The 16,900-nt window shown below is 41.1% G+C and overlaps 4 protein-coding genes across 10 annotated transcripts in view; 3 read left to right on the top strand and 1 right to left on the bottom strand.

Moving 5' to 3' along the window:
* The window catches only part of LOC111593315 (trophoblast glycoprotein), a 41,838-nt gene extending 30,194 nt beyond the window's left edge, over nt 1-11,644 (top strand). For 5 of the 6 annotated variants that reach the window (XM_023306012.2, XM_023306014.2, XM_023306017.2 and 2 more), the window contains one exon: nt 9,823-11,643. In XM_023306012.2, coding sequence (XP_023161780.1) covers nt 9,848-11,125 — 1,278 coding nt within the window. In that variant the 5' untranslated portion in view covers nt 9,823-9,847 and the 3' untranslated portion in view covers nt 11,126-11,643. Of the gene's footprint in view, nt 1-9,822 lie in introns of all 6 variants that reach the window. The other variant, XM_023306016.2, reaches the window with a different exon arrangement.
* Nucleotides 11,645-12,355: 711 nt separating this feature from the next.
* On the top strand, nt 12,356-14,328 carry LOC111593314 (kynurenine--oxoglutarate transaminase 3). 2 transcript variants are annotated; one of them, XM_023306010.2, is made up of 4 exons: nt 12,356-12,504; nt 12,794-13,111; nt 13,165-13,401; nt 13,457-14,328. In XM_023306010.2, the coding sequence occupies exons 2-4, from the start codon at nt 12,794-12,796 to the stop codon at nt 14,267-14,269; spliced, it is 1,368 nt and encodes a 455-aa protein (XP_023161778.1). In that variant the 5' UTR covers nt 12,356-12,504; the 3' UTR covers nt 14,270-14,328. The 2 variants fall into 2 exon arrangements, with proteins under 2 accessions (XP_023161778.1, XP_023161779.1); XM_023306011.2 differs by lacking the exon at nt 12,356-12,504 and adding an exon at nt 12,551-12,671.
* Nucleotides 14,329-14,416: 88 nt separating this feature from the next.
* Nucleotides 14,417-15,168, bottom strand: LOC111593317 (cytochrome c oxidase subunit 5A, mitochondrial). The gene is made up of 2 exons (XM_023306020.2): nt 15,080-15,168; nt 14,417-15,010 (listed from the first exon to the last, which is right to left on the bottom strand). Exon 2 carries the CDS (start codon nt 15,006-15,008, stop codon nt 14,559-14,561), a length of 450 nt encoding a protein of 149 aa, XP_023161788.1. The 5' UTR covers nt 15,009-15,010; nt 15,080-15,168; the 3' UTR covers nt 14,417-14,558.
* Nucleotides 15,169-15,222: 54 nt separating this feature from the next.
* On the top strand, nt 15,223-16,820 carry LOC111593316 (uncharacterized protein CG16817). The gene is made up of 4 exons (XM_023306019.1): nt 15,223-15,397; nt 15,926-16,012; nt 16,079-16,338; nt 16,393-16,820. Exons 1-4 carry the CDS (start codon nt 15,384-15,386, stop codon nt 16,575-16,577), a joined length of 546 nt encoding a protein of 181 aa, XP_023161787.1. The 5' UTR covers nt 15,223-15,383; the 3' UTR covers nt 16,578-16,820.
* Nucleotides 16,821-16,900: the final 80 nt, after the last annotated feature.

Consider the following 16,900-nt stretch of genomic DNA (forward strand, 5'->3'; position numbering starts at 1 on the left):
CAGCAAAAACAAAAACAACAACAACAACGATAACAAAAGTAATACAAATGACTGCAAATACTCGAAGCAAACAGCAGCAACAAAAACAAAAGCGTTGAAAAAAAAACCCATAAAGAAATGAAAGAGATTTTCCAAAGTCATTTGGCGAGTGTCGAGCGACGAGACGACGACGACGCCGACGATAACGAAACCGAAGTAGGAGGGCCAAGGGCGGCGAGTGGCAAAGTAACGAAAGGAAAGCGGCGAGTGAAAAGTATCAAGTGCCGAGCAACAAAAGGCAGGCGACGAGCTGCGAACAATGCAACTGCTGCAACAACAGCAATTAAAAAATGAGTCTAAGTCTTGAGCAATTCGAATCAAAAAGCTGAAAAGCAAACCGTATAAAGCAAACACTAAAGCAGATTATATTCCAACCGAACTGCAAAGCTCAAAGGAAAAGAAGATGAATATGAAGAGCACTTCACGTTCGAAGGCATATTTAAATGAGAAGATATAATTTGAGAGTAGAGTATAATTCCAGAGTAGAGAGAGAGCTCGTTGTTCAAATATATTTATAAAATATTTCATTTATTTCTTTTTGAACAAAGGTGTTACATTACACTTTTAGCCGTAACTGTAGCTGGGACTTTTTTTTATTTTCAAATAGAACACAATGAACTCTTGGCCTTTGGTGACCAATCAATCTTGCGGCCCAGTCCTGGCCAATCCCAACAGCCTGGCCATATGCCTGTCCATGTCCATGTTCCCGTGGACCGTTATGCCGGCTGCTACTTCATCTTCATTCATTTCGGCAATTGCTTCGGCATTGGCTTTTACCAGTTTTCCCAGTTTTTTTCTCGATGTTCTTTTTTTCTTGGGTGGGTAAAATGTGTGTATGTCGACGATGGCGACAATTGCAAATATTTTGCAATTTTCCTGTTTTGTTAGTTGGCCATTTCTCTTACCCCAGCTCTTTGTGCGCTGCTGCTTGTTCCTCTTTCGGCACTTGCTTTGCATTTCGACTAGGAGAAGGATTGTCGTACCTCTGTTTGCCAGTTTGTTTGTTTCCTCTGACAAGTACAAGCGCGGGCCGGGCAGCTGGCTGGCTGGCTGGTTGGCTAGCTGGTTCGACTTGTCATGCTTGAGTGCTGTTGCCTGCAGCGCCGAAAGTATGCAACTGACTGTACAACTGACAGCAGGCCCTGCTCAGCCAGCCAACCAAACAGCCCAACAATACCCTATCCTCAACCCGTTTGCCTCAGCAATGAAGATTGATCACAGTTGGCGCAAGTTGAGCGCCGTTTTTACAGCCCCAACTGCAATTTTTATTCGTGCCACTTTCCGGCGACCTTCTGCTGCTCCCCATATCCACCCTCCCCGACTTCGCCATTCCATTCCATCCGCTGCCTGTCGTTTAATATGAAAAATTGCGCCAAATATTTGCGAAGCGCGGCAAAAGATGCAGCAAACGTTAAAAGTGGCGCCTGCTCTAATTGTATGAATTTGTCAGTATTGTAAAAGGGATAACAAATTAATAGTTGGCCCGTATCCTGAACCAAAGGAGCGTTCTGAACAAAAAGTGTCTGAGTAAAATTACACGAAATAAATTATAAGTCTAGTCAGAAATGTCTACTAAGATAAGAAGGCCCTTTCTGTTTGTCTGTTATATTGCCACCTGCGATGAAATTCATTGGGGCTTAGATCATAGAATAGACTATGGAAATACTTCTAAAAGTTTCTTCAGCTATTGCTAACAGAAGCTTTCGGCTTTATGCAATCCGAGCACATAAAATTCTTGAATATATATTATATCCACTTATATATTGTTTATTAGCTAATTTCCAACATATGCAGCAAAAAGTATGCAGTCTATATGTTGGACAATAATTTTGGCTATCATAATATTTTTATTTTTTATTTGTAATTATAATTCTGTTAAATATATTTTGGACCTCTCGGGCTTTTATCACATGCTTTTTCTCTTTAAATTTATACTAATTAAATAGTTGTTTAATATTCATTTAATCATTTTAATTGTAGATACTTTAGGGCATTTATGTATATATAAATATGCAATATATGTCAATTTCCAATTCCCATTAATAAAGCTAGTGAATATATTATACTATATGCAATCAGTTCCACATTACGTATACGTAAAATAACCCATACCCACAATGAGGTCCCAGCATTCTTCAACCGACATTCAAAAACATTTGTTCAAGCCACAACAATAGCAACAACAACAAGAACAGCTCAGCCGTGTTGGCCACTTTGTTTGTGCTCACTCGAAGTGCCCTGCGAAATTGCCGTGTCGCTGCGGTTGTCATTCAGCACTGCTGCTTTGCCACTGTGTGCCAAAAAGCAACGAGTGTGCAACCAACTGTTGCACGCTTACCCATTGACTAACGGACTGTCAAACTGACCCCTTGGCAGGTCCCTTTGTCTGGCACTCTGACCTCGTGCCCCCTGTCCCTCTGCCCGGTGTGCCCTTTGCTTAGCTGGCTTTATGGCTGCTGCTTTAACCTTAAGTGCCGTTGGCATAGTTTTAGCAACTGTCAGACGACGATGTTCCCAAGGCGTCTGCCACTATTTATAGCCGCTTCACTTCGCCCACATTTTGTTACCTTATTGTAGCGTCGCTCAAAAGCAACTACAGCGAGTGTTTTTTAAAAGGGTATACTTACTAAAGAGGGTATATGACATAGGAATAAATAAGCTAGCTTTCGGGATATCCTTTATTTCCAGTTTACTATAGGTGTGTAGAAATTATGTGTTATTTATAAGCCTTCCATATGCTATGATAATCGTATTAGTTAACACATCAGTTGTAGCTATATTACACTAGGTATTTTGTAGCACATCATACCCTGTGTACACTTGAGACGTTTGTCAATCGTTGACGCGCCTTTCTTGCTGCCTCCACTTATTGCTCTACTTCTACAGCTAGCTGTTAGACGTTGTTGGCGTTGTTGTTGACTTTCCATTTCACATTGCCCTGCGCTGAACGGCTTGGCCCGACGCTGACTGTGCTGCCTGGGCTTAGTTGCCCTCACGGGAGCTGTCCATTTATCTGTTGGACAAAGAGCAAAGGCGCACGGCAAACAGCTAACTGCAAACAGTGAAAGAGCCTTGGACCGGCCGCCAGCCCGGCTCAGCGCCACGGCAGAGATGAGATGAGATGAGATGCGCTGAGATGGTTGAGACTGGGCTGTGTTCAGACGGGGCCATGCATGGCAATCCAATTATCATACGCCCCGTGGTAGACGCTCTAATTGGAAACAAACAGCTGCGAGTCAAAGCTAAAAGCGCCAGCATAAAAACATTTGGCAGATTTACATTTCTCAAACAAGCGGCGAGTTTTATATATTTTCCTTTTTCATAAGTTTCCGCTTTTTTTAGTGCTGTAGTTTTTTGTTTTATCAGCGCGCTGAGAGCTGCACACAAATTTCAAATGCAAAATATGCCAAGTGAATGTAAAACAATAAAAAAAAGAAGGAAAAAGCTGATGCGTTCATTTTCTTTGGCTTCGTTTTTACTAACGCTGCTTTTTATTAAAAATTCATTCCGACTTTTTTATAGAGGGTAAATGTACGAACTCCCTCAATTTAAAAAAAACCCTTCTCAGAGTACGATGCGATCGAAAATATTGTAGTTGAGTGCCTCCACCTCGCACAAAATTACACACACACACTGATAAAACACAAAACCGAAGCACTTTATGTATTTCTAGCTGGTTTTTGGATAACAATAACAACAGAAACAAGAAATACTAAAACAAAAAAAAGCAGTTGTTCATAGAGCCAGAGTGCAAAGTTTCCATTAGAAGCCACAGCAGATGTAAAGCTGCCAGGGGGCGGCGGCAGGAATCAATAAACCGCGGCGATGCTTTCACGAGTTAGACACAGTTTGTTTCGTTCGCTTAAAAGTGTTGCGAATGGAATTTGGCAAAAGGAAACAAAAATACATTTTTAAACGGGTTTCGATACCACCAACAGACAGAATAGCTCGATTTAACTTCTTTTTTTTGGCTTCAAAGTTAACCGTTTCGCATGAAATATAGCCTGTCTAAGTTGATTGGTTGATAGTTTTAGGCAATAAATAAACAAACATTTCAATGCAGTGCTCATATATTTTATTCAATATTCAATTAAATACACTACTTAGCAGGAGTGCTATCCGTAAACTTTTGTCATTATTATATAACAGTAATTCAATTAAGCGTGTACAAAGTAGAACTTTCAAACAGTCTCAGTTGCAATTGTTTTTGTGCTAGTTTGCTGCTAGTTCTGAACAACAGTTTTCGACTTTTTAATGCTATTCAGAGGCAACTGCCTCAACGGGCGCCTAAAAATATGCAAACGAAAACAGATCTGGACAAAACAAAACGTCCCCAAAACAGTAAAATAAAAACAAGTAATTCCATATTCAAAGAGCTAAATGCCGCCACGAATTCATCAGAGCGGATTTATAATTCAACGCGGGCGCTTTAATGCAATTTGTAAGTGTCGCGCGAGTTGGCCGCGTTTCTGGCATATATTCGGCCAAAGCGAGAGTGAGTGAGACCGACTCGCAGTGTGCGAGTAAATTGGAGGAAGGGAGGGCGAGAGTGAGACGGCCTGCTGCAAGGCAAATGCATATTTGTGTTTTTCGATCTGGCAACGCTGTTTGGCCAGGGCAATTGTGCAGCTCAAAAATGACAGGCCGCACTCGCACTTTCACACTCTAAACAAGGCACACGCACGCAGGCAACCTCCGCCTTTCTCTTTTCCTGCCGCTCTTGAACATTTTTAACAATGCTCGTCGCATTCCTTCGTCATGGATCGCAACTGACAGCTGTCGGCTGTATTCGAAAAAGGATTGCAAATGCTGCTGCGTCCGCTCTTATTGTTTCCTTTGTTGGGCAACACGTGCAATGGCGCTTGGGAAGCATGCATACCTACATGCATCGAGAATGTTGCTGCCTGCTGCTCTTTGTATTCCAAGTGCTTTATTCCAATTATCAATTTGAATTCGATATACGCTTTAAGTGCTGCTTCACTGCCACCTGGGCAGGTGAATGGGCGTTTGAGAATCAGGTGCAGATTACAGTCGAACATTCCCAGCGTCGCCAGCAGCTGCCGAGCATTTAAAGCGAGGCACTAAACGATGCCTTTATGGCTCAATAAGTTCAACGTGCACGAACTGGATGTGAGAATACTTGATTTCAAATTGCATCGCATTTTATTATTGCTTGATTTTTTGGTTTATTGCGTAGTAAACGCATAAAATCCAGATGCCACTCGCAGTGAAAAAAGTATTGCTCAATTTGTTGAATCCATAGAATAATATACCTAAGCCAAATCCACAATAAATTCCCATAATACTTCAGCTAAGCTTCTAAATGATTTTTTGATCTGCATACAATTCAACCCAACTCCCCACATGCTTCATTTATGATATGCATGCCATTTATGTTATGCATACACCACTTCATATTTCGTCTATATTTAACATTTCATTCATATTTATGCTCATCATAAACCCGTTCTTAATTCACTATCTACATGGCATTCACGTAGCTTCCAACAGCTGTCCAATTTATCACCTCGTTCCGGGCTATAACATAATCTTCAGGTTGCAGCCTCTATCACATTTCAGCCAATTGTGTTCAAGAGCAGAAGCCACACACATCGCCGTACCTTATATAATTTTTTTACAACTTTTGTGGCGCGAACTGCGTGCGAAAAGTTTCCCAGACACAATAAGGGGAAAAGACCCACAAAGCACTTCGCACTCGCAGTGCCCCAGTGGTCGAGTGGCCACGCTCCCAGTTACTTTTATTCCGGTATTCAAGTGCAATTAGCAGTCTGCTAATTAGTCTAAACGTACCGAGCACTGTGGAACGTGGACCACGCCTTCGGCTACGTGAGGCACACAACTTGACACCGGACTTGGCGACTCAATGTGCGCTGTCTCGTAATTTTTACTTCACGCGGTGCAGTCATAATAAAATTATGAAGCCAACGTGCGCCAATTTTGTATTGCGGCCAGTGGAAGTGGAGAGGTAGCTGACCGCGGGGCACAGACGCAGCAGACGTTCCTTGAAACCACTCAGACAGAGCTTCCTGAATATGGACGTGCACGTGGATGTGAACGTGGTCGTGGCTGTGTCCTGTGTCCTGTGTCCTGTGCGCAACTTTACTAATTGAGTTACATGCGGCTGTTTGGCGACTGCAGTCGCATTTAATTGCATTTCAGAGCTGTCCTTATTGCATTTCCCTGACAAAGGCGTATCGAGCCCATCAGCGAATGAAAACCCTCACGCCACACGCATGCGACCCATAGCTGCATAATTTATGTTGAAGGAACTAAAGTAGGTTTTGCCACTTGGCCAGCAACTTTGGCCAAAAGTTTTTTAAACTTTTGTTTTTTGCTTAATGACTGCAGTGCCAAGACATTAAACGCTTGTTGGCCGCATTAGCTTTCCGTACTTCCAGCAATTGAGTCTAATGCAGTTGGCAACACCAAGTTGCCAGCGTTGCCAAGCGGATTAAAGCCAGCCATTCCAATTTTAAAGCGATTTGCAACACTAGCTAACTGAGACGTGACTTGGCCAGCGCTGTGCATGCCCAAATAAGTAGGCAACACATTGTGCTGTCATCGCAACTCGACGATTATCAGAAAATAATGCCAAGTGAATAAATAATACAGAGTCGGAATCATGTTAAGCGAATGAATGTAAAGAAAAAATTCATATTTGTATATTCATCAATCACAAATCGTGCACCATTTTGTGGGATTTAGAAAAAGCGCTTAATTTATGAAATGTAATCATGATTTTAGACATATGGCTTCATTGAACATGAGCTCTATTTCTCAGCATTCATTCGGAAAATTATACTTGGAGTGGAACATCAGGGAGAAGGATGTGTGTACCTTATCTACAACCGCTGTAAGAGCTATCCACTACTATCGCTCCAGTTGGCTCTGAACTCTCCTTAGTTGATTCTCTCTACATTTATGCTCTAATTATACTACACGTAGACGGTATACCGTCGCGTGGTACAAATTGAGTGCCCACCACCTATCGCTAACTGTATTCCGCTTTGCATTTGCCATTTTCCCAGCTTGTCATCCACATCGCTGACTCTCTGCTTCCCGATCCGACCACCCACATCCACAAATGCAACTGTTAAGTGCCTGGCACTTTACGGCTAACGAATTATAAAAGAGAACGTACTGCGAATACAAAGCACAAAACTCATTTTTATTTTTATTTTTTTGTACTTCATTCGCTTGTTCTTGTTATTATTATTATTATTTTACGCGCAAAAAGAGAAAAAACAATGAAACAGCAACCAAAATATAAAAACAGTTAGGGCTTAACGAACGTTAAATACACTTACAAATTACAGTCAGAGGCATAAGTTACTGTAAAAATATATTACACAAGAAAAGAAGCCAGAGAACCACATCTTCAATTTACTACGACTTGTGATAAACTAAAAAAAAAAATATAGAAAAATATTTCCATTGGCTTTTTTTCTTGCTTTTACAACTAGGTAGGAGGGGTACTTAACCAAAAACAATGTAGTGAAGAAAGTGGAATATTATTGCAACAGTTAAAACGCGCGCGCACACACACAGACACGTAGCCTCTTGAACACGTTGCAAAGTAACAAAAAACACGCGCGAGTTAAATTTTGAGTATGTGCAACTCATGGATGATTGTGTGTGGCTGTGTGTGTGTGTTCACATTAGTGTTCTGGCTTGTTAGGCAGCCAAACAGGAAGTGACACACACTCATACACTCTTTTGCACACGCTCACAAACACAGCAAACGCTTGACTTCAAGTGCTCGCCTCCGTCCGCCATTTTGCTTTTGGCTTTACAAAATGTTTTCATTTTTTTCGCCCTTTTCTTGCTTTGTTTTGGGCATAAAATAGCGTTTATGCTTTGCTGGTTTCTCCGCACAACAATAACGAAATGCAGGTGCGCAGAAAAAGAAACAAAAGCTGTAGCTCCTGGCAGTGTTGGTTAACGTCAAGCTGACACTCGCTTCACGGCTCTGCTGCTTCGTTCGCTTGTGCTTATTTCATTTTTTTTGTTTTTGTGTTACTCTCAAACCACATTAAAGTGTCAATATGCATGGTTGACTGTTTGCTGAGTCCTGCAACGTATTTGCCAGCTGAGATAATTGGCAATCAGAGATGAGAATGGAGGCCATTAAACTGCCTTTAGCTTTCAATTTAGGGTCAGGTATTCGAAGCCCTCATTAGCATTGGATGACCCCTAGCCACAGCTGAACGCGTGGACACATTCCTGTTACAATAAAACACCAGGAATGAGACGGCGTCAAGCAGACAGTAGACACTAATGGACTCATTTCGCAGTGGCCAGAAAATGTGGTAATCCATGGTCTGGACAAAAGACATAACGAGAGGCAGAAAGCAACAGAGAGAGAAAGTGGGACGCAGGGAATTTAATTGATCCATACTTTTTTAGTAACCATACGTTAATCTAATAAATTATATTACACTCAAAATCGACTTGTTATACCTGTATTATTTTAATATGTAAAATGCGTTACCAGGCGTATAAACGTAATTATATGCTATTTGACGCGTAGTTCAAATCGACTCAGCTTCATTTATAGTAAATTTTAATTAATAATAATAATAAAAATAATAATAATAATAAAAATAATAATAATAATAATAATAATAATAATAATAATTAATAATAGTAACCAACAAATTTCTGAAAAACATCCAGACACGATTTAATTATTTATTACAAACATTGTCAGGAAATCTTCGTCTGTTAAATATTGTGAACACTCCAGCTCACTCTCTTATGCTTCTCTGTCAACAAGTCCCTTTCAGTACTTGATATTTCACAACGAAATAGTATTTTCAGTTAGATTTCATTTAATAGAGTCTTTGCTTTTTACATTTTATTAGTTTGTTTAAATAAAACACTTTAAGGTAAATGTCTTACTCACTTTTCTTTGAAATATTACTTATTTAGAATTCATACCTAATGGCCTTTTCTCTGTCTTTATTATGTAAATTAAATGCATGTCAAATTCCTACACACACTGTTAAATGAAAGCATTAATGCAAACATCAAATTTAAACGGTAATTAAATTGTATTTATGTAATAACTGAAATACAATACATTTGACTGAAATACAATACATTTTACATATATACCTGAACAGAAATTAGGCAACAAAATTACATTTACAAAGGCTCTTTTATTATTATTAATTCTTATCTGTGTTTGCTACCAAAGTTTAAGAGTGTTTCGTCGTAAGCGCATTGATTATTTCGCTTAAGCTTTAAAAATGTTTTTTGGCCATTTCTGTGGCTGGCTTTACCTCTTGTCGATGCTAAACAAATAGCAATAAAAGCCGAAAAATAATAAGGTTTACTGCTGCCTGCGGTCGAATGAGCGTGGGGGGTACAGAACAGGTGGTGCCAGTGGGTGGGTGGGTGTTTGAACTTTATGTGGATACCTCGTCAGCTCGCTTGAGTGCCCTTTTGGCGTTTATTGTGGCTGGAGCAACCAAAAACTTTGGCACTAAACAGAAATTACCCATACGCTGTGGGTGCCGTTGATTGGCACAGTGGCTGTGGTTAGCTGGAGCAGAGACTAGACAGAGGCAGAGTAAGGGGAGAGATGAAGAAGATGCTGTACCATGCTTACCCTTTCATAAGCTCATAAATCTGCTACTTGCGTAGCATAAATTTGCCGTCATGTGAGAGCTGCATTTTGTGGCTGGCCTGTTGGTTTTCAGCTCACTTTAAAATACGTTCGCAACTAATAAAACATCTGCACTCTACTATTAATTGCAGCTCCGTGTCGTCTGGCTGGTACGAGATGGCCAAGGAACCGCAGATGAACCCTCAAACGCTGCTTGCGGCCTTACTGGCCATTAGCGCAGCCCTCTCGCTGGGCAGTGCTGAGAGCTCATCAAGCTGTGGACCCAACTTTCCGGTTGCCTGCTCCTGCGGCAATGAGATGTACGAGAGTGCCGTTCAGTTCATTGTGAACTGCACCAATGCGGGCTTGCACAATACCAGCGTTCTGGAGTACATGCCGGAGCAGGTCGAGATACTCATCTTTACGGGAAACTATATAACGGAGCTGCCATGGAACGTCTTTGGCAGCATCAATGACTACAAACAGCTAAAGATCGTGGACATGAGCAGCAATCATATACGCGAGATTCGTGGCAAGAGTTATCATCATGTGCCACGCGTTGAACGCCTCATCCTGAACCACAACAATTTGAGCATTTCCCGTTACGACGACGAGGTGAATCATCATCATCCGCGCGTCTTCTCTAACTTTGTCAATCTGCAAAGCCTTCATCTGACCGACGCCTTCGAAGACCACAGCTCGCCGCAACTGAGCGAAGATCTGCACGATATTTTCGTCAACAGCCAGCTGGTGAAGCTGGAGAAGCTGCATCTGGAGCAGAACGAGATAACGCACTTCAAGGATCGCAACGTGTTTTGTGATCTGCCCGCACTACGCGATCTGCATTTGGGCGACAATCTACTGAAGGACATTAATTTTGAGGTGCGTTGTCTAAGCAACCTTCGTTTTCTGGATCTTGAGCGGAACAAGTTTGAGTTTGTCAAACCCAGCGATATGCGCCTGCTTAACGAACTGCAGGAGCGCGAGAATCGCAGCGTCAATCTGATCGTCGACTTTAATCTGAATCCCTTTGTCTGCGATTGCAAAATATCACCTTTCCGCACGTGGCTGCAGGCGACGCGAGTTCAAGTGCGCAATCAGGATAGCCTCATGTGCTTCCATGGCCTGCAACATGTTGATCCGGCGCCGGCGCACATCCTTCAACTGGACATGGGCGAGTGTGCAGCCACAATGGCAGCGGCTGCCTCGTTTCTGAATATCGCCGAAAATGAGCAGCTGTACGGCCAACTACAGCCACATATTAGTGGGCACACGGCCACACTGATCTTTCTGCTGATTGTGCTTAGCATGATACTGTTGGGTCTGCTGGTGGCCCTCGTCTATGTCAGCCGCGACAAATTGAAATACATGATGACTCCGGTGTTCGACAACGTGGCCAAGAAAGTGCAGTATACATCGATCAAGGATGAGGATTGCCCGGAGGTTCATGTCTAAGCACAACTGCAAATCCCACCCACACGTCCATATCAAACAGTAGCAACAGAACTAAGTAAAGTTTCGTTTGATTACCATTTTATTTTTATTTTGCCATTCGCATAGCGCAAATGTGTGCCATTCACAGGGAACGACGTCTAAGAAAGTAAAATGTATGCAACCAGCCCAAATCTTTTGAAGAAACCCTATTCAGTTAACTGTATTTAAAAGCAAAATAAACACTCACAAACCTATTGTTTGATAGTACATAAGTGAATTGTTGCATTTAAGATAATAGAAGATCAACTAAAATGTGGCAAAGTTGGTTGATTACACGCAATTACAGCAATAATGTTAGCGATTGTCTAAGTAGCATTAAGCCTTAACTGTTATGCGTTCTTTGATTTCAATGGCCTGACAGCTAATAATATTTCAAATCCCCAAACATACGAATATAGTAAAAACGTACTTACCCTACATATACATACATGCATACACATACATACATATATATTGTAACAAACACGTTAGTGTAATCTGTGATTTAAGTTTAGTAGCTTTACTTTGTTAAAACTCAAACGAACGAAAATTGATGCATATTAAAACTTCAACTTGTATAACATACATATGACGTACTTAAAAACATATACATACATACATTATATATTATATTACTTACACTTATGTTTAAACTACCTATAAATGTTATTAATCATTTAAATCGTACTTTGAATTGATTTGCACTTTACTTTTTCTGTAATTAACACACAGTTTTTATAAATAAACTTTAAAAATTATACCGGTTTGTTTTTCTTTTGAATTCAGCATTTTTCGCCAGTCCCTCATTTGGGACTTGAAAGCGGTGCAGCCAAACTCTTCCAAGAAGTTGATTACATGCGAATTTGTTTGCTAGCGGAACATAATTAACATAAATTATGGAATATAGGTGATCAAAGCAATGGAATTGCACATTGTCATATTAATATATATATATATATATATATGTATAAGGAACCCATGAATAATCAGACATTCTGTTAAATAAATAGAAATATGTATTTAATTTTATGCATGCTTCAAAGTAAATACACCTATCAAATTTCCATTTTTCTATAGAATTAAAAGGCATTGCATATTTTCTTTTTTAAACAGGGAAATTGCGCGCATTTTGATTGAAACGTGCATCCCTGGTAACAGTGTTGGAAAACATGTGATAACAGCTGTTTGAGCGCTTTTAGCCTCAAGCGCGTTAAATTTTACACAGATAAGCCGATTATGTTTTTGCAATATTCTTAATTGACAATAAAGATAATCATTTGTGTGTTTTAGTCTCCTCCATTTATCTACACCATCATCATCATCAGTGTACTTTACATGAGATCGGCTGGCTGTTGGTTGATGTATGTATATGTGTGTATGAGTATGAATATCAGTATATAAACAATTTAGTCTTTCTTTTTACGTCGTTCGAATTTTGCTTGTGTGCTGTGTTCCTTATTTGCATTATGCAATGTCACATAGTTGTAAATTAAAATCAAAGTGTTAATAAATTATTGTTTCGTTGAAAGTAATTTTGCATTTATATATTTAGAGTAGACCACACTCACACACACACCCAAAGTAGATATGAACATTAACACTTAAACATTTTTATAACTGGAAATTTTCGCTAAATTGTCTCCATTCCAGATGCTCAAGAACTGTCGACGTGTGTGTGCTTTGTCTCGTCACACTGTATGTTTGAATTCTTTCAGCCAGCGGCTAAGACACATCCACAAAGTGCGCCCAGTGGCCAACAACAGCATGGACAAATTTGATTTGCCCAAGCGCCTTCAAGGCAGCACGCCCAGTGTATGGAATGAATATATTGCGTTAGCCATGCAATATAAACCATTGAATCTGGGCCAGGGATTTCCTGATGATGCAGCCCCGGAATATGTCACTAACGCACTGGCGGACATTGCCAAGGATGAGAATCCGTTGCTACATCAGTACACTAGAGGAAATGTATGTGCTTTAATTTCTTCTAATATCTTTCTAATGAGTAAAATTTATTTTAGGGTCATGTACGCTTAGTAAATGCACTGTCTAAACTCTATAGCGGTCTCGTTGGTAAAGACCTAAATCCACTTAGCGATATATTGATTACTTCCGGCGCCTATGAGGCACTCTACTCCACCATAATGGGACATGTGGACGAGGGTGAAGAGGTCATTATTATTGAACCCTTCTTCGACTGTTATGAGCCCATGGTCAAAATGGCCAGAGGCGTTCCTCGGTTCATTCCACTTAAATTGGTAAATTAAAGTTAAAAAATAGTTTTAGCAATCTTTAATATTATGATTTCTTTAGCGTAAAAAAGACGGTCCGATCAGCTCCGCCGACTGGGTGTTAAATGACCTTGAATTGGAGAAACTGTTCAATGAGAAAACAAAGATGATCATATTGAACACTCCTCATAATCCCACCGGAAAGGTCTTCCATCGCCAAGAACTGGAGCGCATAGCGGCATTGTGTCGCAAGTGGAACGTGCTCTGCGTTTCGGATGAGGTATATGAATGGCTTGTCTTTGATGGTGTCGAACACGTGCGCATTTGCACTTTGCCTGGAATGTGGGATCGCACGATTACAATAGGCTCGGCAGGTAAAACCTTTTCGGTAACTGGCTGGAAAATTGGTTGGGCCTATGGACCTCATCGCCTGATTAGAAACTTGCAAATGGTCCATCAAAACTCAGTTTACACATGCCCGACACCACTGCAAGAAGGCGTAGCGCGCAGCTTTGAGGTGGAATTGGCTCGTATGGGAAAGCCAGAAAGCTATTTTCTTACCTTGCCGCGCGAACTGCAGCCCAAAAGAGATTTTATGGCAAAGTTTCTAAGTGATGCGGGCATGCGCCCCACAATACCAGAGGGTGGTTACTTCATGTTGGCCGATTGGTCGCCGCTGGCACCGAAGCTCGACTTAAGTTCAGAGCTGGACAAGCATCGTGACTATAAATTCACTAAGTGGATGACAAAGAATATGGGTCTGCAGGGCATACCTCCTAGCGCTTTTTATAGCGAGCCTAATAAACATTTGGCAGAGGACTTTGTGCGATATTGCTTTATAAAAAAGCAAGGAAATCTAGACAAGGCAGCTGAATTGCTCAAAATTTGGAGTTAAACTTTGTTTGTAGTAAAACTATGCATTTACTTATGTCAATAAACGAATTTGTTTTGAAAGAGTCGATTAATCGTTCATGCATGTTTGAACGTGTACGCAAGTCATAACCTGCCCATGGTCATTACATAACAAAAAGGAAACCAAATGTTTGGGGTGGTAGCCTTACTCCAATCTCCTTTTATTTGCAATCCAATAACATGTTCATCCGCACGAAATACATTGGAATTGTGTGTGTGTTTCTTGTTATGTGTTAATTAAACTAAAGGAAAACGTTTAAACAAACGCCGCCTTACATATCAAAAACGGATTTGAGAGCCAATTCGGGCTTGTCGTAGCCCAGCTCCTCGATGGTCGGCACGCCAAGCTCCTTCAAGGTTGGTGTGATTTTCTCTAGCAAGTAGGGATAGAGGGTAGCCTGCTGGTCGCCACATTTGTCCTTGCAACCCTCCAGCCACCTAATAGCTAGGGCGATGTCGTTGACACGGCGGCAGGCGCGCAGTCCAGATTCAATAATTTTTGGGCTGGGCACCAAATCCATGCCAAGCAGGTCGTTCATGCCTTTACGTACCTCCCATCCGTCAATGCCTTCACGAGCGAAATACTTTTCGTAACGCTTATCGAACTCTTCAGCCGACTCCTCAGTTCCGTGCAGGCAGCGTACGGCGACAACACGGGTGGATGTAACTCCAAGGCTGCCGCGCATGGCGGTAGCGAGTTTACCGGCAGTAGTGCGCAACATGGCTGTCAAACGAAAATCAATTAAATAATTTAATTTTCCAAAAATTTGGTTAAGTAACAGCTTCGACTCACTTTAACACTCTTGCTCTTGCTATTTTTTCACACAGATGACAGAACTGCTAGTGTTGAACAGAATAGTCAAGAAATATCGAATAAACGTTTCGGATTTGCTTGTGTTATCGACACAGTGCTGTGTAATGCATTAGCTGTCAGACTATTGGACGAACGTTCTCGAACACTGTGTGACTTACTGAGTAGTCATTCTCATTTTGTGCCCGACAATTCGGTTGAAAATCGCATTTTCTTCTGAAAATAGACTTGCGAGCAGTGACCGCGGCTTAATAAATTAACATATAGCCAACTCAACAACAATAAAATGTCGACAGCAGGGTAAGTGCAGTAAAAGGATTCGCACACCGTCCAAATTTAGTCGGCTGAGTTCGAAATTTCTTCTTTTTGTGGCTTCTTTGTGCGACGCGTGCTTTTTGCTGCAGCAGGGGCATCGGCGGCGTCTATTTTCTGTAAAGAGCATAGCCAAGTAAATTTTGCTTTGTGATAGATGCAAAATATCCCATACGCATTTGATGTATTTGCTGCCCCCAGTGTCATTCGGTGGGTGTGTCCAATGCGCAACTGCATTGTAGTATTTTTGGACAGTTCGCAGTACATTACATTTGAGGTTATGTTTGGGTTGGCGCTAATTTTGTATCTGAGTTTCCCCAATGGTCAAACTCTTACAGCATGGACTTTTATTTCATGCAAATGAAATAATGAGTTGTATAAGCTTGCACTTTGGAACCGCTTCTGGAAAGAACGATATCTGGGTTGCCATGCTACGATAAATACAATACGCGTATCCAAGCCGTGTTCCAGTTCCTTGTTTGTTTATTTAAGCAACTCATTTGGGTTTCATTACAGTTCGATTCCGCCACCAGTTTCGTGGGCTCAGCGCAACGATTTGATTTACGTTATCATCGATGTGGAATGCAAAGACATTGAACACAAGTAAGCCTCAATCACTCGCTTGATAAATAAAATACGTTTACGTTTGATCTCGTTCACGAAATGCAGAGTGACAGACAAGAGCTTCACTTTCAAGGGTGTGAATGCGCTTGATGCCTCCAAAAAGTACGATGTCACATTGAACTTTTACAATTCGGTTGATCCGGAGAAAGTGACAAGCAAGAATATTGGACGTTGTTTGGAGTTCACAATACCCAAGAAGGAGAACGGTCCCTACTGGCCAACACTGACCACAGATAAGACCAAATTGCACTTCTTAAAAGCCAATTTTGCCAAGTGGCGTGACGAGTCTGACGAAGAGGAGGGTGGTAAGTATTAAAAACTTGGAAGTTTGAGGTTGAAATTTAACATACGTGTTTTAGATCCTAAGGACAGTGGAATGTTTAACAACTTCCTCAATAGTCCGGGAGGCGACTGGAACAACAAGTTTGATGATTTCAATGTCGACGAGGATGACGATTCCGACGACAACATACCCAGCCTGTCGCAAAATGATGATGAGGATGAGGGTGGGGAGGGTGACAAAGACAAGAAGCCGGCTGCCTAAGCAGCTTGCTGTACGGGCATTTTTGAAGTAATAGAGTCGTAGCGTTAGCCGAGACCCCTATACCGTTAAGTCACACACACATACACATCTACACACACACGAACACGATCATACGTTCATTAATACTTATTCCGAAAACAAAACTAGAGCAGAATATGCGACATGATAGCAGAAACAAAGGAGGAAAAATTGAACAAAGGATGCATTAATTTAACGCTGGATTTTCGCCCTTATAACTACAACCGGAAAAAAGCTACAACCAATTCATTGCGAAGTTTCATTTGCAATTTATTAATTTTCGTTTCCTGTAAATAAAGGGAATT

Source organism: Drosophila hydei, unplaced genomic scaffold (genome assembly GCF_003285905.1).
Source record: "Drosophila hydei strain 15085-1641.00,03,60 unplaced genomic scaffold, DhydRS2 tig00000063-arrow-pilon, whole genome shotgun sequence".
NCBI classification, from domain to species: domain Eukaryota; kingdom Metazoa; phylum Arthropoda; class Insecta; order Diptera; family Drosophilidae; genus Drosophila; species Drosophila hydei.